The sequence below is a fragment of the Nannobrachium achirus genome, assembly GCF_963921795.1.
Source record: "Nannobrachium achirus genome assembly, chromosome: 7".
NCBI lineage: Eukaryota > Metazoa > Chordata > Actinopteri > Myctophiformes > Myctophidae > Nannobrachium > Nannobrachium achirus.
Window position 1 is genome coordinate 34,962,581 of NC_137816.1, and position 27,369 is coordinate 34,989,949.

Genomic DNA, 27,369 nt, shown 5'->3' on the forward strand with positions numbered 1-27,369 from the left:
CAAGCACTTGTCATCTTTGCTTTGTAGACACAAATTGGGTTGAGGGCTGTGTACGTGCATAGTGGAGGGAGGATTCTTTTTTTTTCTCTCTCTTTTTAAGTGTGTGTATGGGGGGGGGGTAACATCACATTCAAAATTAAATCAACTGAAGGCCATCCCCAGCAGGATGGGAGGGAGGAAGGGGATTGTGGGTGATGAGGAGAACCTCAACTGAAGTTTCCACTGGGCCTGCTGCGCTCCTAATGCAGCCTTGGATGTAATTGGGTCCCAGAAGGCTGTTCATTATCTGGGGTGAGCGAGGCAACAAAACAGAAAAGGGAGGGAACGAGGAAGAAAATGCCTCGTTCTTCGCTCTGTGCCTCCGTCCCAGCAACCATTATGGGACAGGAGTTAATTAAAAGAGCAGTTGATGCCACTGTTTTTTCTCATCAATCTCACTTGTGCTCTTATTAAATTTGTAATGACAGTGGAGCTTGTCCCCGTCCACCACCAGACACTCACAGAGTGTGTGTATGTGGGGGGGTGGGGGGCAGGATGGGGTGGGCAATTAATGGAAGGGACAGTATACAGTACTGTACCTCTCAACAAAATTTAACAGTGGTCAACAATTTAAAATATAATCCTATCAATGACAGACAGACATAGTGCTGCGCTTTATCCTTTGTCTTTTATCTGTGGGGGGGGGGGGGGGGGCTCATCTGAGAGGCGTGGCTTTGCATCCTAATCCTATGTCTCCCATCTCTGTCGCCTCGGAGGCCATTTTAATTCCCTCCATCATTACAGGGACCTTCCCCTGGAAAGCTCTGGTAAAGGTGACTGCTGACGCTGTCATTCACAAGGACTCTTTCAAAATGTCAGCTCATAGCCGAGATTTGTCTCATTATAGTTGGTGGAGTCCATTAGGTCTGTCCCTGCTCTTCCAACTGCCATCCTCAATCAAGCTAGCTTGGTGAATTCGGTTCAAGGGACCACTCACAATCCCCATTAGCATGTGTCTTACACTGAGCCTGAGCATAACACTGACCAACAAGAAAGGAATACTGTAGATGGATTCTTCCTCCGTGTCCTAGTCAGACAGTTGCTTTGAACCCTCTTGAACGAATCATAGTCAAACTGGCTTTCCTTTTGTCTCGCCTTCCAAATGTTTTCCAGCTAGAAAGCGAGGCTTCAACTAAAACCAGAGACACCAAGAAATGTCAGCATAAGCGTGATGAAGCCACTAGCAGACTACCATCCAGGCTTTTCTTTTCTTTAACCACAGTCAGTCTGTGACCTGAAGATTTACATACAGCTTCAATGAATCCATGCTCCAGATCCACCCACACAGCTTTTCTCTTATATCTGTAAAGTAAAGAACATCAACACCTGCAGTTTCCTTCATGGAACAGTGCATCTACAATTTAAGCATTGTGTGTGTGTGTGTGTGTGTGTGTGTGTGTGTGTGCGTGTGCGTGTGCGTGTGCGTGTGCGTGTGTGTGTGTGTGTGTGTGTGTGTGTGTGTGTGTGTGTGTGTGTGCGTGCGTATGTGCGTGCGTGCGTGCGTGCGTGCGTGCGTGCGTGTGTGTGTGTGTGCATTTGTGTGTGGGTGCACTTGCTTGCACTTTTGTTTATCTCATTATTTCCATGAGCTTCAGCTAAGCACTGACTATCAAACCACATTGTGTACATTTGATTATGACCGCACATTATGAATCCTACCAAAGCAAGCTACACATTTCTGTTTTTCTGGCCATGCCTATTTGGAACTGCTGTAGCCATAACTTTGACTTCTTACCAACTGGCCAATCATACAAATGGGAGTAAACAGATCTTAAGACCAACAAATGTGTTCTATAGCTGACAGCAGCATTTACAGAAGAATGGGTGTTCTTTGCTGGGTCATTTATGACACTGACTGACACTTTGCGTGTCAGTCAGTCAGTCAGTCAGTCAGTCAGTCAGTCAGTACATATTTTTACAGTCTATGGGTTGGTTCGCTTGTCACTGTGACATCACAGGTGATATCACAGGTGACATCACCTATGTAAAAGTACATTTTTATACCCATATATGAAGATCCCTGATGTCATCGATATATATCACTGGAAAGATGGCAAAGGCATGGGTGGCTGGTTCAGATAGGGATCTGTATGGGCATAAATGTATCTTATATATACATTCCTCTAAGAGCCGCATCCCACTTCCAAGCCCATTCACGCCCCCTTTACATCGACTTCAACTCATAGGTAGAGCGTACGGTGTTGGTAAAACGTAAGGAATACCGCCCATAACTCTATCATTGGCCCCCCGTTGCCATGGTGACCGCCGTCCATTGGCTCGTATTCCCAGCTATGGGACCGGCGGATCCAATTTCAACCGAGGGGGGCATAGCCAGAACACACACACACACACACACACACACACACACACACACACACACACAAATAGCTAATAGTTAGCTCACAACTTTCCACTTTTCTCTTTCACCTCAACCGGAAGTGCGTCCGGCGGTCAAATATGTCCGACCGGAAACGTGCGCTGCGCCACAATAGTTCCGCCACAATAGTTCCGCCACAATAGTTCCGCCACAATAGTTCCCCCCCCCAATTTTTTTTTAATTTTTTTATTTATTTTAATTTTTTTTTACTTTTTTTTTTTACTTTTTTTTTTTTATTATTATTATTTTTTTTAAACTTTTTGTTTTTGAAAAAAAAAAAGTTTTTTAGTAAAGAAGCGGGCGTGGACTCTAGAAGTGAGCGGCCCGAAGGGCCGCGAACCTCTAGTATGGATACATCTTACAATAAATGCGAGAAGTCTCTGCGTGCGTGTGTGCGTGCGTGTATGTAATCCGCATATCTCGAGAACCGTTCGTCCCACCGGCTTCAGCTTCGGCACGCGCGTTCCCCGGCGCGACGCGGAGTGCAGTGCCCGGCCTCGACCCGACCCGATGCGAGGTTTTTCTCCCGACCCGATGCATCGTTTTTCTCCGTATGTGGAGCTGTTCCGGAGGAACCGGCGCGAGCGCTGACTCATTGTGACATCACTTAATAAAAGGCTCTGACATCACGTACGCCACATGAGTCAACAAAGAATCTGTGAGTGTGTATGTATGTATGTATGTAATCCACGTATCTCGAGAACCGTTCGTCACACCGGCTTCAAATTCGGCACACACGTTCCCCGCCGCAGCAGGTAGTGCAATTCCCGGCCTCGACTCGACCCGATAGGCGATTTTCCGGAACCGGCGCGAAAGGTTCGGATTCTCGGATTCTCCGTATGCGGAGCTGATATCTGACATCAGGGTTTTTCCGGAACCGGCACTGTGTCTGCAGAGATCTCCATATTGGGCATAAAATGGACGCAGACAGACAGATACAGATATCTCCATATATGGGCATAAATATAAACAGGCAAACATATGGTCAAAACGAGTCCTATGACAACAGGTATAATGGGGTTTGCATTAGACAGATCTCCATAGAGAAAATGGACACAGATAGACAGATATATATGGGCATATAAAATGGACCCAGAATCACAAAGATCTCCATATACGTGCATAAAAGGGACACAGACAGACAGATACAGAGATCTCCATATAGGGGCATAAATTGGGCACAGATAGACAGATATCCATATATGGGCATTCTGACATCAAAAAATCTCTGTGCGTGTGTATGTATGTATGTTTGTAATCTGCGTATCTCGAGAACCGTTCGTCCCACCGGCTTCAAATTCGGCATGCGCCTTCCCCGCCGCAGCAGGTATTGCAGTGCCCGGCCTCGACCGACCCGATACGCGACAAGACGCTCGGCAAGACGCTCGGCCGACCGTCAGGCAGATACAGAGATCTCCATAAGGCAGAAAATGGACGCAGTCATACAGATATCTCCATATATGGGCATAAATGGACACAGGCGACAGATGGTCAAAACGGGTCCTATGACAACAGGTATAATGGGGCGTCTTACTAGTTATGATTAGAAAATATAGTATGCAGGGGTGTCGCACCAAATTCTGGGCCCTGGGTAATTTACTATGGAAAAATAGCAGATATACAAGCCCACAGCGCTGCAAGCTTGTAGATCTGCTATTTTGAAAAATCGGGAAAATGTGTGCAAGTCTTTATATATTATATATAATATTTCAAATCCTTCTGAGGTTTTTGAAAAACATAATTTCTATGTCAGTGCTGCTCAAACCTTTTCATCGGGAGGTCGCTTATCTCCCGATGAAAAGGTTTGAGCAGCAGATCGCATGTAAAAGTCGGCCTGATGGTGGCGCTAAATGGGACAGATCCATGTTGCTGACATGACTGTAGACATACTGTGTACCGCTTTACGTGATTTTAGGGCAAAATCTGTAGGAGCAGTGTCCAAAATGTTTTAAAAAATCTGTCCACTACAATTATTTAAAAACTTTGGTCACCAGCTACTTTGATTTAGATTATTATTTCAAAACATTAACCAATTAAGCCCCAATAGCTCAGATAGCAAAATATGAGTTTATCAATGGCATAAATATTGAATCCATGTTGAAACACTGAAATTAAACAGAAATTGTGATAAATGTTGAATAAACATTCCATCTTCTTCAACCATAACTGACTCTAAATCAATGTTGATTTAACCATCATCTAAATTGGAATCTACATGTACATTTTAGTTGATTTTATATTAAATCAATGTTATGGAATCAATATTGATTCAACCATCATCTAAATCAGTGGTAACCAACTGATTGACACATCAATCTACAAACTTACTAGATTTGTGTATTGTGCGGCCATTCATTTCAATGAAAGTAGGCTCATTCATACTCCAAGGTGATGTGAGTAGCAACTCACCATGGTGTAGTTCTTTCTTTTTTTCGACCGTAGGCCTAGTTCTCTAACAACTACAACATTTATGTCATAACGACTCATTGTGAACGCCCATCTCTGTTTTTACAGTCCGACATCACCCCATCCACTCTGGGCTGTCAAATATCTAAATGTGAATATTCATTAAAATGTGCAACTAATATTATGCATCGAAGAGAAGATATCTGTATCAATTTATTTCATGTCCCTGTGAGTAGGCCTACCCATTAACACCAGTAAGACTCCCTAATCGGGAGAGAAGCCGACCGGCAGGTCGCATACACAAACTTTAGAAGGCAATCCTAGCCAATCAGGAGAGAATATGGGAAATAGGACAGATCCATGTTGATGACATGACTCTAGACATACTGTGTACCGCTTTGCATGATTTTAGGCCAAAATCTGTAGGAGCAGTGTTCAAAAATGTGTTTTGCAAAAATGGATGGTGGCGCTAGAAAATGGGCATGTGAGAAATCAGGGGCGGAGGTTGTGATTTGCAAGCAGAAATACGGGGGCCAAGGAATGAAATATGCAATATACAATACAATACGCAATACAATACTAATGCTTATAGATCTATTTTTGTGTGACAACATTGTATGAGAAAGTGTGGGTAGCACTTTATAATGAAGTACCTCAATAAAGGCTAATTAACAGCTAATAAGGCACTTATTAACAATGAATTAACAGCTAATAAGGCACATTAAGTCCTAATAGTGCATTTATAAACCCTTTACTATGCACTTATTATGAGATCAATTAACACTAACAAATCCTTAATAAAATCTTTATTATAACAGTATAAACAATTAATTAAGCCTTTATTAACACTTTATTAGGCAATTTAAAGCCACCTATTCTAAAGTGGGAACACATCGGGTACACCCGCCACTCTGACATGTCGGTTGAGTCCTAATTGTGCATTTAGAAACCCTTTACTATGCACTTATTATGAGATCAATTAACACTAACAAATCCTTAATAAAATCTTTATTATAACAGTATAAACAACAACAAGTCATTAATTAAGCCTTTATTAACACTTTATTAGGCAATTTAAAGCCACCTATTCTAAAGTGGGAACACATCGGGTACACCCGCCACTCTGACATGTCTCCTTTCCGACATGTCAGAGTGGCGGGTGTACCCGATGTGTTCCCACTTTAGAATAGGTGGCTTTAAATTGCCTAATAAAGTGTTAATAAAGGCTTAATTAATTGGTTATACTGTTATAATAAAGATTTTATTAAGGATTTGTTAGTGTTAATTGATCTCATAATAAGTGCATAGTAAAGGGTTTATAAATGCACTATTAGGACTTAATGTGCCTTATTAGCTGTTAATTCATTGTTAATAAGTGCCTTATTAGCTGTTAATTAGCCTTTATTGAGGTACTTCATTATAAAGTGCTACCAAAGTGGGAATCACGCTTCAGTGTGTGAGTGTTCAAAAATGTGATTAGAATCTCATTTCAAACCACTTAAGAATGTGATTGATTCATATAAATCAGGGAAAAAGGCAGGATTTATTTTTTTAATCTGCAAGCCCACAGCACGTCTAAATGCGAGGTGTTGTGAGCTTGAAAAAAACACATCTCAGATTATCTCGCGATATCTCCAAAACAGAAACGATACCTGCCGCTGTTTAGATGCCTCAATACAATGATGTACTGCGCATCAAAAAGAAAGGGATTATATATGTGATATGTATTCTTTTTATATTCCTGAACCAATTATATAACAAAGGTCGCAATCATTCATAAATAGTGTTTGTTCATGAGCCGGCTCCATTGACTGCCATGTATCTCATTGAACTTCAGGTGCGAGTTTTGCCACCCATGAGCGTCATGGCACATCACCCAGCATGTATTTTCCTTTCATTTGTTAATCGAGTTCAACGGCAAGGTTGTCCCATTCTTTACTCCACTGTTTCCCAAACACTCGATCAGGATCCATTTGTGGGTCGCGGACACTTATCCCATGTGAATGTTCTGCACAACACACAGACTTCGGGAGGTAATAGTAAAACAAGAGATTAAAAAATAGTCAAATTTATTCATCAGTTTACATCAGAAGCCGATTTAAAAAAAGAAAGACTTGCAAGCGAGTGTCCAATAACTATTCAAAGCCATGTATGACAGGTACAGAACAGTTCTTCACAGGTCTTAGCTTGGTATTTTACATCACAGGCAGGCCAGTACTCTTCATATCCAACCGCATTGCTTCATGATGGAGTGAGTTGAACGCTGTATTCACTATTCGTAAATGTTGAGAAACATTCACATTCACAAACCCTTCGGGGAGAACCTCACGAGACTGGTTGCCATTTCTGACACAAGGACCATGAAAATGAAACACTTGTCATGACTTTAGTGATCATATGCATGGTGCAAAGCTGTGGTATATTAAGGTGTTGATGCAGGGTTAACTGTCTGGGAAAGCTTGTGTGTCTATTTCAGTATATAGGAGTCTCACACTAGAAATCTATGGTCTTTAGACAGTCATGCCACAAGTACAGTTTATAAACCATTTCTGTCTGTGCTGATGGTACCGAGGCAGTTTGGAGCACTAGCATCCTATTCTAGGGGGAACATTAGCAGAAACTAGACTATCTACAAACTTATAACACGTGAAGCTATACAAGCTTGTAGATTCGCTATTTTCTGCAAAGAATTTGGTGTAGAAGGAAAATAGAGCAGGCAAAGTAAAAAAACAACTCAGGTCACCTTTGACCTATGGAGAGTTTAAGTGGTCAACCCACAACTCAATAAGAAGTTGATCAGCCAAACACAATATGAAACATAGTTGAAACAAGACACACAAAATAACTAATACCAGGATAGCCCCTCTCGGGACCCTGTTTACCTTTTCTTGTATTAGGTTAGACGGTAACCAGGGTCCCTTTCTCCTTAGTTCACTCTCCCTGATATGCACGCCGTCTCAGACAAATATAACATCGCTCAGATGTTGTTGAGATTCTTCAAAGATGCCAAGAACTGCACTAGACTACCGTGGAAACGTGTGCGAATCCGCGCTAATTGGGGTTGCCGTTAAGTATTTTTAATCTATTTGTGAAAATTTCGCTTCTTTTTCCAAACTGTCTTTCGCTTCCCCATTAGGCCTCCCTGTGGCGTGGTTGGCTACGTTCCTGATCTATCAGAGAAACGCTGATACTACCAGCTAGCCAACCATACCGCGGGGAGGCGGGACATGTGACGTAATGGGGAAGCCAAAGACAGTTTGGAAGATTAAACATACTTAACGGCAACCCTGATTAGCATGGATTCGCACACGTTTCCGTGGTAGCCTAGTGCAGTTCTTAGTATCCATTTTCTGAGCGACGTTATATTTGTCCGAGACCAGACAGTGGTAGTGTTGCATATCAGGGAGAGTGAACTAAGGAGCACGGGACCCTTGGTTACCGTCTTCCCCAATACAAAATAAGGTAAACAGGGTCCTGAGAGGGGCTAATACCAGGAGAACCACAAAGCCAGCAGAATTACCATTAATGTCCACTTAAAATACACGCCTGCCCCTCTACAACCGTTTTTTAGAGATTAAGTGCATTATTATTATTGAATGTAAAGGACGTTACAGAATTGTTCTTTATTTCATAAACTATCAAAAAACAAACACAAACATGCAGCAATCTATCAGGGATACAGCTGTCAGCCTACGACACTGTAAGGATGCATTGTGATAAAGCTGAAGGATTATCTTGGAAGTCCTGTGCCTTGTACAAGTTCTCCCTCTAGTGGTCTCTAGATGAATCACATGTTGGCAGGGATGATTGCCTCTGCTGTAAGCCTGGTCCATATGAGCAGTTGAGTGCCTGTGGTTGGTGGCCTGCAGCTGTGACAGAAGGTCTAGAGTCCAAAGCGGGCAGGGGTGTGCCTGGGAGTCATGGGGGCCTCCTCTTTTCTTCCTGGGGTGCAGATTTTCACTGCCCTGAATTAGAGAAGAAAAGTTAAATACACATTTTGTAGCAGTATAAAATCCTACGCAGATTGCAAATCTCTGCTAACAAAAGGCATAATATGAACCCGCAGTTATCACCTATGTGCATACAATGTAACATTTCAGTAGGGACCTACACTCACAGTGTTTGGTCCTGTTATAAAAATACAGGCACATTGGACAGATATTTTGCAAGATATGCAAGACACATTGGGTGTGGTATTCTGGGTCACCTGATTCAAGATGCAACTATTGTTGCAAGCCACCGTAGGCTGTATGACATCCTTGCTTTTACTGCCAGAAAGAATATATTATTTAATTCATGTCCTGGATAAGTGACAAATCTCCCACTAAGACTAGTTGGCATATGTTAGTTATAGCGTGGAAAGTGATAGCGTGGAAAGTGATCCAAACGATATCGTTTACGGCTATCGTTGTCTTTATCGTTGTGGTGTGGATGCTGCCATCCACTTCAATTGAGAACAATATTTTTTTAATATTTATATTTATCTTTACCGCGCCCAGTGGGAATATTTATTTGGTTTCACAGCATTGTTGTTGTTTTTTCCAAGATACAGTTACCCCCTTCAGAACGACATTAACTAGACTTTTAAATAAATCCTAAGTGTTGCATACTTAACATAACTCAGTGTACAAATGGAACCAATTTGTACATTATTATCTAGTTCAACTAGAAAGTGTGGTTTCCGTGATGCAAGTCATGGGTTGCAGCTGCTGGGACCAGAGTAATCTGCTGGTTAAAGTTGCTTAGACTAATTGGTTATACTTTCCTACATTTGTGTTGCCCCCTGTGGTTAGAAGAGGAATTGTCCTCACGTGGTGTGATTCAGATTTGAGGTTAATTGGATGTTGTGTTAGGCCATTTTGTGTGTAAGAGAAATATGGCCATTACATACAAATGGTATACAGAATCTGAAAAGCCATGGGGGGTCATGTGATTTTCATTGTCACATGACTCCCACGATCGTGTGTAACTAATTTGAAGGAGATTGGTCCAAAAATAATAATAATAATGGTGCTGCGTTAACTCATTCATTGCCTTTTCAAAATGGCCCCCAAGTTCCTCACTGCCAAGTTCCTAAATTTCTAGTGCACGAATCAATTATTAGTGCACGGATCGTGCACGCCCATGCCTAGATCATGCACCATATGTGTAGTACTTTTTCACAGCCTTCAAACAAAATAGTCCGCTTGGGAATCCGTTCAGGCATTCATGAGATAGAAGCCTTCAAAGTCTTCAAATGTAAACAAACATGGTTGCCATTTTGAAAGATGTGTTTGTTATGGGGCTAAACATGCAATTTCACGATTGCGTTCATGCCTAATACATTTTAGGCATTTTTGAAAATATTTTTTTTTTAAACGGAAAGGGTTAGGAAACTCGGGCCATGGCAATATGGGAGTACTGAAATAACACGGGAAACTCGTGGCAAAGCAGTGAATGAGTTACCGTAAGTACGCAATTTCCATTTGGGATGTATCTGTCATAAAACAGGCCACTCCCGTTACATTTGCAAGCCAATTACAGCTAAATGCTATGGAATATAAAAATAATAATATTATTATGATTAAGTCCACAGAATTTAACTCATTCATTGCCTTTTCAAAATGGCCCCTGAGTTCCTCACTGCCACGTTCCTAAATGTCTAGTGCACGGATACATTTTTAGTGCACGGATCGTGCACGCCCAATGCATCTAGTACTTTTTCACAGCTTTCAAACAAAAAAATCCGCTTGGAAATCCGTTCAGGCATTCATGAGATAGAAGCCTTCAAAGTCAAACAAAACAAACAAACATGGCTGCCATTTTGAAAGATGTGTTTGTTATGGGGCTAAACATGCAATTTCGCGATTGCGATCATGCCTAATACATTTTAGGCATTTTTGGATATATATATATTTTTTTAAATGGCTGCCAACTCGGGAAACTCGGGCTGTGGCAGTCTGGGGGTACTGAAATAACTCGGGAAACTTGTGGCTTGGCTATGAATGAGTTAAAATGGACCATCGAACAATTGATTTTTAATGAATTTAATAAAAATCGAACGCGGTACGCGACCCCAACAGGATTGGAATTGGAGTGGAGGACGGTCCTTGATCGCTCCAAGCCGTTCTGGCGCATTTTAAAACTACTTATTAACGGTCGCCAACATTAATCATTAGTGTTTACCGGTAACCTATTTCTTATTCTTATTTCGTATTGGCTTGGCTATCCCTACTATACTGTGATTTTCTGAATAGGCCTATCTATCACATTCTGAATTTCTGATAATATATTTTTGTGTTAAAAAAAAAAGAAAAACCCTGAACCCTAATTTAGAACATCGATTGCCAACGTAACAAACAAACGTTCGAACCTCTGAACATTTGCTTACAGCCCTACGAGAGGCCTGCTGTCACTTGGTTTTGAGGTAGACAGCGAAGGGATATATTGGCTGGAGGGAGAGAGAAAAAAGAGAAGTGGCTGGTCCTCTCTGTAGAGACTGTAGGTACGCTGCAGCCTGATGCCTCTGACAGCACAATCTATCATCTTTAATTACAGCAGCGTGACACCCTGACACTGCCCAGTGTCCCCTCATCTCTCTCTCTCCACACACACAAGCCACAATTACAACCATCAGGCCATAACCCCTCTCTGTCATTGTGTCCTCTTCTGTCCCCTCCTGTCCCCATCCCCATGTTGTCCTGTCCCCAGGCGTAGACAAGGACACCAGTGGTGTGAAAGCATGGATATGGAGGGTTGGAAAAGGAGATCAGTGGCTGGGAGCACATACATGTTCTCTATGTTGGTGTTTAGCATGGGTCTTCAACAGGGGGTCCGTGACCTCTAGGGGGTCCTCAGAGTTACTACAGGGGGTCCTTCAAATCTTTGTGTGATAGAAACCTTTTTTTCTCTTTTATATTAACCACTTGAACCTCAACGTCCATATTCTGAGAACTTTAGCCAAAAATAGCAGATCTACAAGCTCACAACACCTCGCAGCTTGTAGATCGGCTATTTTCGGCAAAGAGGTTTGGTGTAGAGGGGAAAAAAGAGCACACTAAGTACAGAGTGAAAGGTCAAGTTTATTAAGCATTGACGGTTCAAGTGGTTAAATATCTGAAAACACAAATTGACATGAATCCAAAATACACTGATGATTGTGTTGTCAAATGATGAAACTATATGGAATCTGGGGGTCCCTGCTTCATCTCTCTCTCAGCTAAGGGGTCCTTGGCCTGAAAACGTTGAAGACCCCTGGTGTTAGTGCTGCACGATTAATCGTTTTCAAACCGAAATCGCGATTTGAAATCTCGCGATTAGCTAATCGCAAAGGCTGCGGTTTTGGCGATTTAAGTAGAAGTAGACTTCCCAAGCAATATGGAGACATTTTAATTTTAGAAATCCCTTCATAATTGACTAAGCAATGATCAAATCAGACAGTGGTGTCTTTCTTTGTTTCCTAAATAGCCGCGCATCGCCGCGCCGCGGAATAGCCGACATTGCGTTGTTGTTGCTCCACTCTCCAGAGGAGCCAAGGCGATCACTGTCTGTCTAACACCACGTAAAAGTGTATTTCCGTTCCAACGGAGTACTCCAAAGCTACAGGTTCAGGTAGTGAATGTTCTTGTAATCATAACATCATTACATCCTTGTGCATAGAGTAAATGCTCCCGTTTGTCGTAAGCTGAAAGTGAAAGTGAAATGTGCGTCCCCAGAACCAGGGTTGTCAACATTGTACAGTCAGAATTTAGGAGATTATTTGGGGGTAGTTTGAGGGGGGCGTGTAACTCCACAAACGGGGGTCTGGAGGTCCTCCCCCCGAACAGAGTAGATGCATTCAGGAGCAAGGCAGGAGATGGGGTAAAAATTCAGGAGACTCCGTCCGGACGAATTTTGCCTTGATGAAGGCAGCGACATACGGTACTCCTTGACAACGAGAGGCATTAGTACTGATATTTTCCTGAATATAAAAACGTTTTATATTGCTAAAGCAAAATAAAAGGGAATCTTTTGGAAATATAACTGAACTGAATCAAACCATTTGCACGATTGCCAATTAGCCTAGTTACTAATAATCAATTTATTTTTAAATGTATTCCACACAACGGAAGCTTTACTTAAGGTAGTGAAGTGATTTTCTTTGGTTAAAATAATTTATTATATCAACCTTTTAACAAGAAACATTTTGTTTTAACCAAATAACTATCACTTATCCTACCTTAAAATAAATATATAAATATCTCGAATCAAACCGCAATCGCAATATTAGTCAGAAAAATCGCAATTAGATATTTTCCCAAAATCGTGCAGCCCTACGTGGTTTATAGGTATACAGTAGTCTCTCTCAACAGAAAACACTGGACAATTAAATCTCATAACAATGACTGGGCCCACTTTGTATTTCAAACTGCTGCTGCTGGTCTGAAGGAGGTGTGAGAGGCAGCAGGTGCAGTCGTGCATCCTGGACAGTGTGTACACGTTGGGGGGGTCTTCGTTTCACGGCCGGGAGACAAAGGCAGCAGCGGAGAGCCCGCTACAGCAGACCACCCTCATTATAACACTTCAAACTTCCTCTGCTTAATCTAATTCTTAATCCTAAAGCTCTAATGTGATTATTTTCAACATATCGGTCTCACACAAGCTCGGAAAGATAAACCGTCTGATTAATTAACAACAATAGCCCCCACACACCACACTTTCTCTTTCTTTACAACCTTATTTCTTTCCTGTGAAGCTTGAGGATGGGTGTGAAATTAATTTTTTGGTCTAATTTGAAAATGAACGTTCTCCTCCTTTCTCTGCTCTGCTGTGGCACAATTTAAATTGCTGCAGTAATGGGGGTCAGCAAGGAGTCAATATTATTTCTTTTTGTCTCGTCTGGAGGGACCAGAGGTGAGAAAAGCTCATCATGAGGAGTGAGAGAGGTGGAGTAGAGAGAGAGAGAGAGAGAGAGAGAGAGAGAGAGAGAGAGAGAGAGAGAGAGGAGGAGGAGAAGAGAAGGAGGGGTGGTGCTGACAGGGGGAGGCAGAAAGTCAGGTGAATTAAATGGTTTCTACTTTGACTGTGGATGGAGGTGCACAGGGAACCTTCCTCACCTGACACTGTTGGCGTTAGTCTTCTTCTCCTGCTCCTCACGACGTGATCGCAGCTGCTCCTCAGCCATAGACATCTCCTCTTCCATGTTGGTGATCTCCTCCTTGGCCCTGCGACGGTTCTCCTGGAAACACACACACACACACACGCACGGAAGTGGGTGAGCAAGAGAAGTTGAGACAGAAAATAGGGATTAATATAAGGAAGGAATAGGTTAAAGCCACAATCTTTATGTCCGTTTTCTCACTCTCCTGACAATACTCTTTTATTGGTGGCGCATGTAGAGTCCAATCCAGTCAGTGTGCTACCTGACACCAGGGTTTAGATGTCTCAATGGAAGAGTAGGAAGACCACCTCTAACCATTGCAGATGTACTAGTTATCCAACTATTAATTTACCGAATGTCGGTCCATCTCGGACTGTCTGTGTCTGCATGCTGACATCACTGATACTACACAGTGTCGCCACCATGGTAACAACCGCTTGCTGAAACAATGCCCACATTTGGAGATGAGCATGCTGACATCACTGATACTACACAGTGTCGCCACCATGGCAACAGCCGCAGTGACATTTTATTACTTACATATTACACACAATTGTGTACTTAGCATAACCTTCTAAAATAAAGTATCTATTGCATCTGGAGTAGAGTTTGGCACTAAAGTCAAATGTATACGTCACCATAAATGTCGCTCTACACCAGAATTGCATTGTGTTCAATGTGTTGTGTTTTTAGCTTGTAGATCTGTTCTCTTTGGCAAGTGAAGGGGAGCACACACTGGACGCGGGCAGCTGCGCAGCGTTGTGTCGCGGTATCGACGCATGTGAAGTGCCGCGCGGTAACCCCAACTGGATGCGGCACGCTGCCACACAGCACATCCATTTCCCCCGGTGGGGAGAACCATGGGAGAACATGTTCACCGCGCGGCAACGCTGGAAAAATAGAACAGCGGCGTATCGGCGCGACAGGCGAGGCGGCAGACACGCGGCTGCGCACGTCTGACGCCGCCGGTGTGGGCTGTATGTTTTGACGCGCCGCCTCCGCGTCTGGTGTGTGTTCCCCTTGACACTGTCATAGTCATACTATGCCGTATAACTTAATAGTCTTACGCTGGCAGCATACTGAAAGTCACATTGTGCCTCAGAAAACAGTATTTATGTTGTCCTACCTGTCTGCTCTTCCCTGCATGTTTAATGCTGTAGAACATGGGGCCCAGCTCTGCCAGCCATTCTCCATCCACCGCTGTCACACACTGCATGTACTCCTACAAGAAGGGACACCGGTGAGACATACTGTACACACAACTCACTGCATGTACTCCTACAAAAACACACATTGGTGAAACATACAACACACTGCATTTATTGATGAAACACATACAGGTATACAACAAACTGCATAATATACTGATTAACCCATTTAGGCCTAGAATTATTTAATGCTTTAACTATTTAAAAATAGCAGATATACAAGCTTACAGCGCGGCACCGAGTGCCACGCTTCGAGCTTGTAGATCTGCTATTTTTTGAAAAGTCGTGAAAATTGTGTGCAAATCTTTGAATATGTATTTTTAGAGTGAACGTTTGTAACTCAAATTTTGCTTCTGGGGGGTCCCTGGAACTAGATATTTTGAGATGGGGGTCTGCGGCCAAATACACATAATTTTGGGGGTCCTTGACATGAAAAGGTTTGAGAACCACTGACAGATTTTTTTTTTTTTTTTTTCAAAAAACCTTAGAAGGATTTAGAAGACACTTATAGAATTGGGTCAAAATATTCAAAAATAGCAGATCTACAAGCTTGCAGCACGGCACTCTGTGCCGCACTGTAAGCTTGTATATCAGCAAATTTTCAATATTTAAAGCATAATATAATGCGTAATAATGTTTGTCTAAGTGGATTAAACAAAATACAACATACTGCATGTGTACATGCAGAACAAACACCCGATGACATACAGTACACACAGAAACACTGAATGGAAACATGTCACATGCAAATAACAGAAGGTTTTCAGATGTCTGCTGTCTGTTTACCTTGGTGGTCATGACCAGCTCATGGTAGGTGATGTAGTCTGGAGTGTAGCCCATGCCAAACAGAGAGCTGGTGGGGTGGAGGTGACACGGCATGCCCGTTCTCACATTCACATACTCCCCGATGCCCTGGAAACACACAAACAAACAGAGACAAGTAAATAAACAATATCAACGTGAGAGAGCATGGGTTTCCCCAGGACTAGGCCAATGTTTCTCTGCACCTGGCCACGTCATTGGAGGGGTGAGGCTGTACATTTCTAAAATGTCACTGTACAAAACAACAAATATAATAATGTGTGTTTTCGCATCTTCTTTTTGAATGCATTCATCTCATTAATAGATGCCATTCTGCTTAGATCAGGGGTGTAAAATTCATTTTAAGTCATGATCAAAATCATGAACTCCATGCGGGTCATGCATGCTAGCAACACTGAAAAGCACAAACGCTGTCACAGTATTCAGTCACATTACACAATACATAATGTATTGCAGTGTGTAATTATAAGTAATACTTGTTGACTACTCTGGTGTAGTCTAATTGCTTTGGAAACCAGTCGTGTCACTGACCCAATATGCAGGACCACCATTAAAACCTTTTATTGGTTCTGCAGTGCAGTTTTTTTATTCTCTAATTGTGTCCACTAAAAATGCAAACTTATGAAGTCAACTCTGCCACTGGCTTCCTTTGCTTATTCATGAATAGTCCAGTTTCTGATTGAATTAACAATTGAGCACAGCCCCTGGACTTCAGTGTGGCTGGGTAGGCCATGGCCAATAATATTTTCAGACAAAATATTTAAATACAAATTACCGATGGTTGCGTCCATTGGCTTTGATAAAAATGTACCACCAATCACGCCATTGCTCTTGTCAACCGCAGTAGAGAAGGCAATACATTACTTCAATTTGTCTTTTACTAGACTAATCTCCTGCAAGGTCCCGGAATCTCTCTGCCTCACGGTCTTCAGTGCAGTGCTTGCGCTCAAAGGTGAGACAACTTCCCTCGCAGGAGGTGCTGCACAGCAGGTGGTTGCCTGCTGCCTCCAGTGTTAGAGAGAGAGAGAATGCCACACTGTCTCCGCCAGGCCGAAGGCCGGAACGAGACCGTTTGCCCGTGTCTGTCCGTCTGACTGTGAGCAACTAATCCTGGAACTGTTGGGCCGATCAGCGTGACATTTCTCACACACTCTCCCAATAGGCCAAGGAAGAACCGTGCCCCAAAGTGTTCAAATCGCCCAAATGGTGGTGCTATAATGTCATGATATCTTTGGCAGTGTCCTGCTAGTCTCATTCTCCTGGCTGACATTTTCTCACTCATGCTTCGTAATCCCTCATACAGATTCTTGTTCGTAACATGTGCACTCTTGCTGATGAAGTACTGCACGCAACATTCTGGTGTAGCACCAGTCTAGAGACTTCTGCCTAACAAGATTTTCTGTTTTCTTTAAAACACACTTTTTCCTACTACTGGTACATACTTTGACCAAAACTCAAACAACTTGGCACACATTACGTCTGTGGTATTTGTCAGCTATTTCAGATTCCATTCAGATTGGCTACAATTCGTTTTCAAAGTTTGTGGTAGGGGCCTGTTTTGCACAAAATACCACAAATCATGAATGCAGGGTCCCATGAAATTTGCACACACTCCCGTAGGCCAAGGAAGAACCTCCATCCCAAACTTTTTGAATTGGCCTCATGGTGGCGCTATAATAACCCGCTTCATGTTCTGACCTATAATTGTTGAATGGTAAGTCACACAATCAAAATCGTTTTACTTATATTCCTTGGGTCATGACGCAACACCCGGCTATTTGTGCCGACTTGATTTTCCACCATTTAGCGTTGTTTTCAAAACACACTTTCTTCTACAGCGTGTACAACTTACAACTCAAACAAATCGGTACACATTATCTTATTTGAAGTCATGCGATCAAGATCTATCAGTCAGATACCATTCCAATTGTATATAACTGCCTTCTAACATTTGTTGGCATTGGGTAGACAACCCTGCCTGCGTTGTTTTAAGAAAATGTATACATACATATTAATTATTTCTTTACCCCAAATGATGTTGATTTTGAAACCCCTGATTTGGATAATAGTTCTGCTGCATCTGCAGGCTTTCCTCTGTGTGGAAAGCCTGGTGACACGAGGTTAGCTGCATCACATACATCAACCAATGCATTCAAGTACCTTGAGCTTGGCTGCCTGGTGGAAGTAAGCGGCACAGATGCACTTCCTGATGATGTCCCAGTCAGAGCCGCAAGAGATCAGATTCATCCTCTGCTGCACCATAATGTCCTTCAGCTGGGAGCGAACCTCACGCACCTGCACAAACAAACCATATACAAACAGGCATGTGTGTTAAGTATGCATGTGTTAATCCCATCTGGACAAGAGGCTTCACCCAATAAGGTGAATGCCAGTCAAATTAAGGCAAGTTATACGAACCTTGCGCATGGCCTTGGTGTGGATGAAGTGCTCATTGCACCAGACGCTAGAGTAGTTGTTGTTCTTCCACTGCATGTAGACGTTGAGGTAGGTGAGGTGGTCACTCTCTGGGACCGCAAACTTCTCCCTGACCTGGTCGCTCTCCTCCTCACGACCCTGGAGGAGCAGATGGAGTTCACACATGGTTATTGTCATACCAATTGCCTGGTAATAAATGTGATACAATGTTTGCCTTAACTCGTGGATTAAAGCTAAATGTAAATATTTGTATGGCCATTGGCCATGTCCTAATTGGTCCTAAAATTCCTAAAATTATTATGTTTTACAGTAGCAATATTGTTCCTGCTGTTCTTCATACTGCCAACCAGGCGAAGAAATCGTAAAATGTCTATTTTCGCTGCACAACAATCCATAGAAGACATGCTGACTTCTACTTAATCCAAATGACTAAAATCCGTCATGGCGTCTAAGAACTTGAATCCATGTTAACTGCATAATAGAGGGTATGTGCATGCATAAAGGGAATGGCAAAGTGAGTTTAACGTTGTTTAATGTCGTTTAATGCAATCAAATAGGACTTTTCTGTTTGGATGTATGGGCTGTCAAGGCCAGAAAGTAGTTTTGACAGTCAGTAGGTGTTCCCGGCCGCATAACTTCCGGGTATGATGATGATGTCACGCGCATACCCTCTATTCTTCCATGAGTCCAGAGTAACAATCAATTGATCAATTCTAGTCACAAAATTACTAAGCACATAAAATACAATTACATAGAAACAGCACCTCATTTTAAGTGCTTCACAGACTGTGCCTGTCCTTTATGATTTATATTGTGACACTGACCAGCCATACACAGTGAATGCTGTTATTCCTTAACCATGTGAACCCTAGCGTTCCCAATTCCCATTATGGGAATGTAGGCAAACATTTGGCAAAAACAGGCTATCATTCAGCAAAAACAGCCAATCTAAACACACCACAATGCGTTGTGAGCTTATGGATCAGCCATATGAAGCTACAAGATTTGTTGTAGAGGGAACAGGCATGGGATCTTGGAAGACTCAATAGAGCAGGGGTTCCCAAACTTTTTTGGCTCAGGGCACCCCTATAAATATCTTTTTCATCCGAGGCACCCCTACATTATATTATAATATTACCTACATGACATTCATAATTTTCACTCCCAGTACCTTATATTCATGGCATATTTTAGGGATTATGTTACAAGGAAAACATTGAGATAATTACCATTTTGGTCAAAACTTACTGAAAATAATTCTGTACTTCAAGTTTAAAATAATACCAAATATATGTTTAAGTGTTCAAATAAATTCCAAATATTATCAAATGATGGACTGCTGTTGCGGCACCACAGGGTGCCCTGTCACCCACTTTGAAAACCCCTGCAATAGAGTAAACAGGATTTGAGGCAGAAGACACTGTGGCTGTGTCAGTGAAGCACCTTGGGTCTGTAGAAGATGGCCGGTACAGACAGCATGGAGACAATGATGAGGATGTCAGCACTACAGCCCATGTCACACGACACGATCAGCATCTTGGACAGAGCCGGATCCAGGGGAAACTCCACCATCAGGCGACCAGTCGGTGTCAGAGCACCTAAACGAGAACACAATTACATGTTACACACACAATGAAGTAAAACAAACAAAAAATCGAGTTAGAGCAGGGGTCTTCAACAGGGGGTCCGGGACCCCTAGGCGGTCCTCAGAGTTACTACAGGGGGTCCTCCAAATATTTGTGTGATAGAAACTTTTTTTATATTAACCACTTGAACCCTATCATCCATATTCTGAGAACTTTAGCCAAAAAAAGCAGATCTACAAGCTCACAACGCCTCACACTGCAAGGCTATGTGAGCATGTAGATTGTCTATTTTTGGCAAAGAGGTTTGGTGTAGAGGGGAAAAAAGAGCAGACTAAGTACAGGGTGAAAGGTCAAGTTTATTAAGTATTGACGGGTCAAGGGGTTAAATATCTGAAAACACAAATTGACATAAATCCAAAATACACTGATGATTGTGCTGTCAAACAATGAAACTACAGTATATGGAATCTATGAACAGGTTGTGGGGGTCCCTGCTTCATCTCTCTCTCAGCTAAGGGGTCCTTGGCCTAAAAACGTTAAAGACCCCTTAGTTAGAGCATCCTTTGGGTGAGTGGCTTCCTGGCCACAGGGATCCTGCTAGCGTGGAGGGAGGAGATGGAATAAACGTTTGCCTATCACTGTGACGGAGGAGGGACAAACCGCTGACAGTGGAGAATACTTTGATTATCTAAACCGAGGTGGTGAACATGGCTGAAAAACTTCTGTACTGATTTTAATGATTAGATGAAAGAGTGTAAGAGGCTTATGAAAGTGTGTGTGTGTGTGTGTGTGTGTGTGTGTGTGTGTGTGTGTGTGTGTGTGTGTGTGTGTGGGGGGTGAGAGCAGAGAGGCAGAGCAGGGCCAGGTAAGCTTTAATCAGACATAATCTGCTGTTAACACACCATACAGGGTACCGTCAAAAGTCCCCTCCCATCCACCCCCAAATCCCTAAATCCCACGGAATCGGGCTAAGATGAGACAGAGATGAGACCCCACCAGTCAAATCAAACACAGGATCAGGTACTAGGCAATTACTCCAGCGACTAAGCCCCCAGCTCCAGCCCTGCTTGTGGTGTCTCTGTATCATCACTGCAGGACCCCCCCACAGAGGCTACCGCCTGCAGTGTGTGGCGTCAGCATCTCTATGCATCATCAAAAAATAATTTAAAAAATAACGAATCAAAAACATGAGCATGTCACATCTTAATCCTGAAAGAAGCCAAGTTTATTCCTAGGTTACACACATACTGTATACTGCATGTACAGTATGCGTATATACAGTATACTGTTACATATACACCCACGCACGCACGCACGCACGCACGCACGCACGCACACACACACACAGACAGTAAGACATAGCAGTGGTTCTCAATCTGCCCCAGGGGGGTCCCCAAATTATTTTAGGGGGTCCCAAAATGATTTTCACAATAGAACCTTGTTATACAAAAATGTAATGCCTCAACTCTTAGTGCTCTGGGGGATCCCCAGTTAAAATGTGATTATTTAGGGGGTCACGGCCTGAAAAAGGTTGAGGACCACTGAGATATAGGACCATCACACTGACCTGTGTTGTCCAGAGCTCCCAGGATCCAGAGCTGGTACATGGAGTTGAGCATGTTGTCTTCGGGCGGCGGGTCCATGAAGTGGAAGAGCAGCAGGTCCTGGACGCCCAGAGACTTCAGCAGCAGCACCACGTTGGACAGGTTGGTCCGCTGGATCTCTGGGATGGTGGTGGTCAACATCTCGTTCTTATAGGCACTCTGAGTGTACAGTCTGCAGGGAGGAGGAGGAGAGCACCCACACACACACACATGGAGAGTAGGGATGGGACGATAAGCGATATTATCGTTTATTGTGATAAAATGATAATCGTATCGTGGAGATTTAATTTATCATGATATCGTCGTCCGTCATGCACTGGGGTCAATTGACCTTTTATTTGCCGAGCTGCATATCCGGTACCACTTAAACCCTCTATAATTTAGACCCTCCAGAAAAACGCGGGCAAAAATCCTTGATTATGCGGGCTAAAATCCTTGATTTTGCAGGCAAAAATCCTTGATTATGCAGTGAATTATGTGGGGTTTTTGTGTGAATTTATGCGATGACAATGCGAAACTATGCGAAATATGCGGGAACTTGTGAAAGTTGCGATTAAATGCGAAATTATGCGAAATATGCGGGAACTTAAAAACATATTTATAGCCTATGTACAGTATATATTATAATAAAAATTGATAACTATTAATTAAACCACTTTAATATACAGTACACTGGCTATTTGGAAATAGACAATCTACAAGCTCACAACATCACTAAGTAGTCATCAAAGAAGTCAAAACACGAATTTAAGGGTCCTTGAGTGAATTGAGAAATGCAAAACAGATTTTTTTGACTGCCTTTCATTATTTTCAAGGCAAAAAAGCAAACCTCTGTCAAATATCTGCAATTTAATTACCTTAATGGGCTACATCAAGGCAAAAATAATTACCCTATGGCCTATGCGATTGCTAAGGATACAGCTCACTGCTAAAGCAAAACTCTGGTTTATTTATGTGGTTTTGCTCTCTCTAAAGGGATTAAAATGTTATGCATTCAATTGCTGTTCCTATCCATCCATGGAATACTGCGTGCTACTTTTTTTCGGAGAGGTGCTCGTTTGCTTTGAACGGCAACGACACAACGTTTCAAACGGAGTACAATGGAGACCTCAAAACAAGTAGGATAAGCTTTAATTTGTCGTTTCTTGAAGTTTGAGGACCGAGGAAGAGTGTGTTATTCTAGCGTCACGTTGGCGAGGGCCAACGCTCATACCGTATAGCCTACATATGCCTGCATCTCTCTCTCTCTGTCTGCCTGCAGTTCTCACGTGCAGCGTGCACGCAATCGCACGGCACACACACACACACACACACAGACAGACAGAGAGAGAGAGGAGCCACGTGTTTCTCAGCGCATCATTGTTTTGCTTCTGTTTTGTGTCTGAACGTGATTGAACGGTGAAGCATGACTATACTTTTATGCGAAAAAGTGCGGGGATTGTAAAATCAAGCGATGCCCGCATATTTCGCATATTTTCCGCGGAAATATGCGAAATATGCGGTGAATATGCGGGGATTGTGAAATCATGCGAGCCCCCGCATAATCAGCGGCATTTATTGATTATTGCGGGAAATTCTGCGATCGCATAATCGCGTTTTTCTGGAGGGTGTAATAATTGGTAAAAGGTACTTATAATATACAATACTTTTTTCACTCTCTATCAAATGTCTTTGCCAAAAAATAGCCCATCTACCAGCTCACAACGCGCTGCAACGCATTGTGAGCTTGTAGATCGGCTATTTTTGGGCAAATGTTCCGCCCCAGGATTATGGATTTTGATTATCGCAATAATATCGTAAAACGCGATGTCTTTTGTCACAATAATCATGATATGACATTTTCATATCGTCCCATCCCTGGAGAGACAAGAAAATAAACAGGAAGGAAATCTCAATGACCTGCTAGCATTTTTTGTTCATTTATCATAAACTAACAAACTGCACAGAGAGGGATGAGTTTACTTCATACCACCCAGTTGGAATTCTTTCTAGGTGGCAAAAACGCGATGTATTACCGTTATTACAGAGTGACAAAGCTATTGCAATGGAGAGGCACAGGTACTGTAGGATGCTAGCTTATCCAAGTACTGTGGATGAGCCACCATTGTGATATCCTTCCTTAGAGTGAAATGACAAAGTTACCATTAATCATTCAAGTTACTGGGTTAGCCCTCTCAAGTGTGCACTTCATTTTTAAGTGTGTGGTTGTATAAAGTTGAAGCTAACTATGCTGTGTGTCTGTGTGTGTGTGTGTGTGTGGGTGGGTGGGTGGGTGTGTAGTCACAGCTAAGAAGGCATTTGAGAGTGTGTGTGTGTGTGTGTGTGTGGTCACAGCCAAGAAGGCCTTTGAGTGGGTAAATTATGCACACAAGTGGAATATGGCTTACTCTCTCCCCTCTATTTACCGCATATACCCATCAACCGCCAGTCAAAGCCCTCGGCTCTACTCATTGTCAGGCTCTGCTCGCAAACCAATTCTTCACAGATCTGCAGTTAGTTTCTCTGTGTGTATGGGGGGTGAGATGGGGGGGGGGGGGGGGGATTTCATGGCATGCTAGCTTTCATAAGCACCCCAGCTCATTAACGATGCAAAAGGTAGCATGTGCGAGTGTCACACACTGCATCTCTACTTAGCCAAATGTGGAAGACAGGGGGAGAAAGGTCTGGTGAATCCAGTGACAGGGTCTTTTGTGGTACATTTTCCACACTGTAAACAAAGTTAAACGGCATGAAATCCTCTGGGGATTAGAAAATATGTCCCTCTCTCTTCCTGTTCCTGCCTCTGACGGTCTTGAAAGAATTGGACACGTCGCAGATCAGAGCCCTGCCAGGACACACCGTCTGAGGGGGAAGCTGATCTCCATCAGCCAGAGGATGAAAACATTCTGCTCACAATGTTCTTATTTGGTCTTCTGCATTCGAGAGGATGCATAAAGACTTCCGCGAAATACAAGACTTAACAGAGATTAGCGTATTTCTGGTGGTTTCATTCCCTGTGTGAGCTGAAATAGTCATTAAATAAAGGAAGAATAAGACGCACACATTTCAATGGGTGGTTCAATCCCTGCCCTCTGCAGGATGCTGCAGAAATACCTGAATGTTAGGATGAACTAGAATGACAGGACATAATTATTCAATTGCACACCTTCTGCGTTCCCTTCACTATTCAAAAACACTGGTGACGACCTTCAAGGCATTCAAGGGCATGCCTTACCTTACTTAGATCTGCTAAAGCAGGAAGTCTGTCCCTAGGACACCCTCCTCTGACCTCCCCCTCAGTCAGTACTGCAGACTCACTCTCCATTTTCTACCACAGTCTGAAAGGTCAACTCTTCAGATTCCACCGCACGCACTACTCATTCCTTCTATCACCCATTTCTTGTTGTTTAGACAGATATCCTAGTCCATTTAGACTGTTGTAACCTATATAATTCTATTGGTGTTTTTAGAATCGGCCTCAGGTCTAAATGGGCTGGTTACTTTGTACACACACTCCTTACCTGCCAAACTACAACCACCAAGGACCCCCGGAGCTCCAGGGACCCCCAGGTCCCTGGGGGACCCCCAGGTGTAAAAGAATGTCCGTCCGTGAGGCACACGTCACACGTCACACTTTTGCCCTGCTCATATCTCCACAACCGTTGCCCCCATCCATGCCACATTTTGCACACACACTCCTTACCTGCCAAACTACAACCTCCAAGGACCCCCGGAGCTTCATGGACCCCCAGGTCCCTGGGGGACCCCCAGGTGTAAAGAATGACCAAATGTGCAAAAATGACCAAATGACCACCCCAACGGGCTGCTCACAGGGAATTCCTGGGGACCACCCACTCCTGCTGCTCCAGAACGGATGCAAAAGTGGTGACACCCCCAGTGGAGGACCCCCTCCACTGCAGCTCACATAAAAAGCCGTAACTCGGCCTAGGAGCGTCCGGGAGAGCCGGGGCCGGTACCTATTCGTCCGCCAAGGCAACGCGGAGACCCCACCCCTCATTTCTCACATGGCCCTCTTCTAGCGCCACCTTCAGGCCGATTTTTAAAACACATTTTTGGCCACTGCTCCTACAGTTTTGGCCCTAAAATCACGCAAATTGCTACACAGTATGTCTACACTCATCCCATCAACATGAATCTGTCCCATAAAGCGCCACCTTCAGGCAGATTTTTAAAAACACATTTTTGGACACTGCTCCTACAGATTTTGCCCTAAAATCTCGAAAGTCACTACACAGTATGTCTACACTCATGTCATCAACATGGATCAGGAAGATTGTGGAAAAACACATTTTTGCCCTATTTGTGGAGATAAGTGACCTACGGTCGCTTATCTCCCGATTAGGGAGTCTTACTGGTTGAATATTGAATATGGCAGAACTCTGAGTCAGACTTCAGAGTCAGAGATGAGTGGAAGTCACAATCCAGAAGATTATTTTACATGACTTAACAAGGGAAATGTATTAATAAAGTGAAACATTGTTGAAACAGAACAGAAGCGTTACCTGTAACACTGCCCTGGGCCTGTACGTCCAGCTCTGCCAGAGCGCTGGTTGGCATTGGCCTGGCTGATGGGGTACACCTGCAGGGCGTCCATTCCAATGCGAGGGTTGAACACCTGGCCAAACAGACAGACACCAACCAGAGTGAGTGAACAACACAGAGGCAGTGCGTTAGCCCGGTCAAATTATTGTTGAACAATTTAGAAATTTAAAGAGCAGTTGCTCTTTGAAAAATACCTTAAGTTTACAGTATCCTGCATCCACGACAAACATGATTCCATCAACAGTCAGCGACGTCTCAGCAATGTTGGTAGCGACAATGCATTTCCTCACTCCATCTGGTGCCTAACCGTGTGCAGTACAAGAAAACATTACAAACTAAGCAAATAGAAATGTAAAGACAAAACATAAAAGTGTTCTATGCAGAGGGGCCTTTGTGAGACAACAGATCAGGATGAGGAGAGAGACCTTTTGGAAGATTTTAGCCTGGAGGTCAGAGGGCAGCTGGGAGTAGATGGGAAGTACCGCCAGAGGAGGAGCACTTTCCAGGTCCTCTAACCGCTCGATAATCTGATCTGAGGTCACCTGTAAGGTTAAAGGAACAGTGTTAAACATGTATAATCTGATCTGAGGTCACCTGTAAGGTTAAAGGAACAGTGTTAAACAAGTATACGTTTCACATGAAGCTCAATTTACTCTCTGAAGCATGACGGTGTCACTTTCCATCTACAAGCGTTTTAGATTTTAGATGTGTCATTTTCGGCAAGCAACACCTTCATGCGAGAGCATAACAAAGTTTAACTACAAAGTGGTTCTTGTGCCCCAAAACGATACCAAAGAACAACATTAAATAATGTAAATGTGTACATACATAATGTATATGACACTATAGCGCATGAAAGATTACAATACCCAGGTTCATCAAAATGATTACACGGACCAAAGCAAGCAACAGGATGATCTCGAACTTGTTTTAACTGGGAGTTCTATGACTTTTAAGCTATATTTGTTGTGGTAAGATGAAGCATACTTGGAAGCAGGTTAAATGTATTTTCCGGTCTTGGTATTTTCGTAGGTTATGTTGACACTAAGAAAATAATACACTTATACAGGCCTTATCCTTTAACCACTTGAACTAGATCTTACGACAAATAGTGATTCTAAAACCTCACAATGCATTGCTATGCAACATGTTGAGATTGTATTGGCTATTTTTTCTATGTTTGTGTTACACTGTAGTATTGCTCGCAGAAAAATATTTCTTTTTTTTGTAG

The 27,369-nt window shown here is 42.9% G+C and overlaps 1 protein-coding gene across 1 annotated transcript in view; it reads right to left on the reverse strand.

The window, feature by feature from the left end:
* Positions 1 to 6,894: 6,894 nt before the first annotated feature.
* The window catches only part of dhx38 (DEAH (Asp-Glu-Ala-His) box polypeptide 38), a 33,205-nt gene continuing 12,730 nt past the window's right edge, over positions 6,895 to 27,369 (reverse strand). The window contains exons 17-27 of the mRNA XM_080729979.1: positions 26,564 to 26,680; positions 26,333 to 26,440; positions 26,099 to 26,211; positions 21,560 to 21,768; positions 19,850 to 20,004; positions 18,389 to 18,544; positions 18,131 to 18,265; positions 15,935 to 16,060; positions 15,067 to 15,162; positions 13,897 to 14,018; positions 6,895 to 8,787 (exon numbers count right to left, since the gene is read on the reverse strand). Of these exons, the coding sequence (XP_080586105.1) occupies positions 8,706 to 8,787; positions 13,897 to 14,018; positions 15,067 to 15,162; positions 15,935 to 16,060; positions 18,131 to 18,265; positions 18,389 to 18,544; positions 19,850 to 20,004; positions 21,560 to 21,768; positions 26,099 to 26,211; positions 26,333 to 26,440; positions 26,564 to 26,680 (1,419 nt within the window). The 3' untranslated portion in view covers positions 6,895 to 8,705. The remainder of the gene's footprint in view (positions 8,788 to 13,896; positions 14,019 to 15,066; positions 15,163 to 15,934; positions 16,061 to 18,130; positions 18,266 to 18,388; positions 18,545 to 19,849; positions 20,005 to 21,559; positions 21,769 to 26,098; positions 26,212 to 26,332; positions 26,441 to 26,563; positions 26,681 to 27,369) is intronic.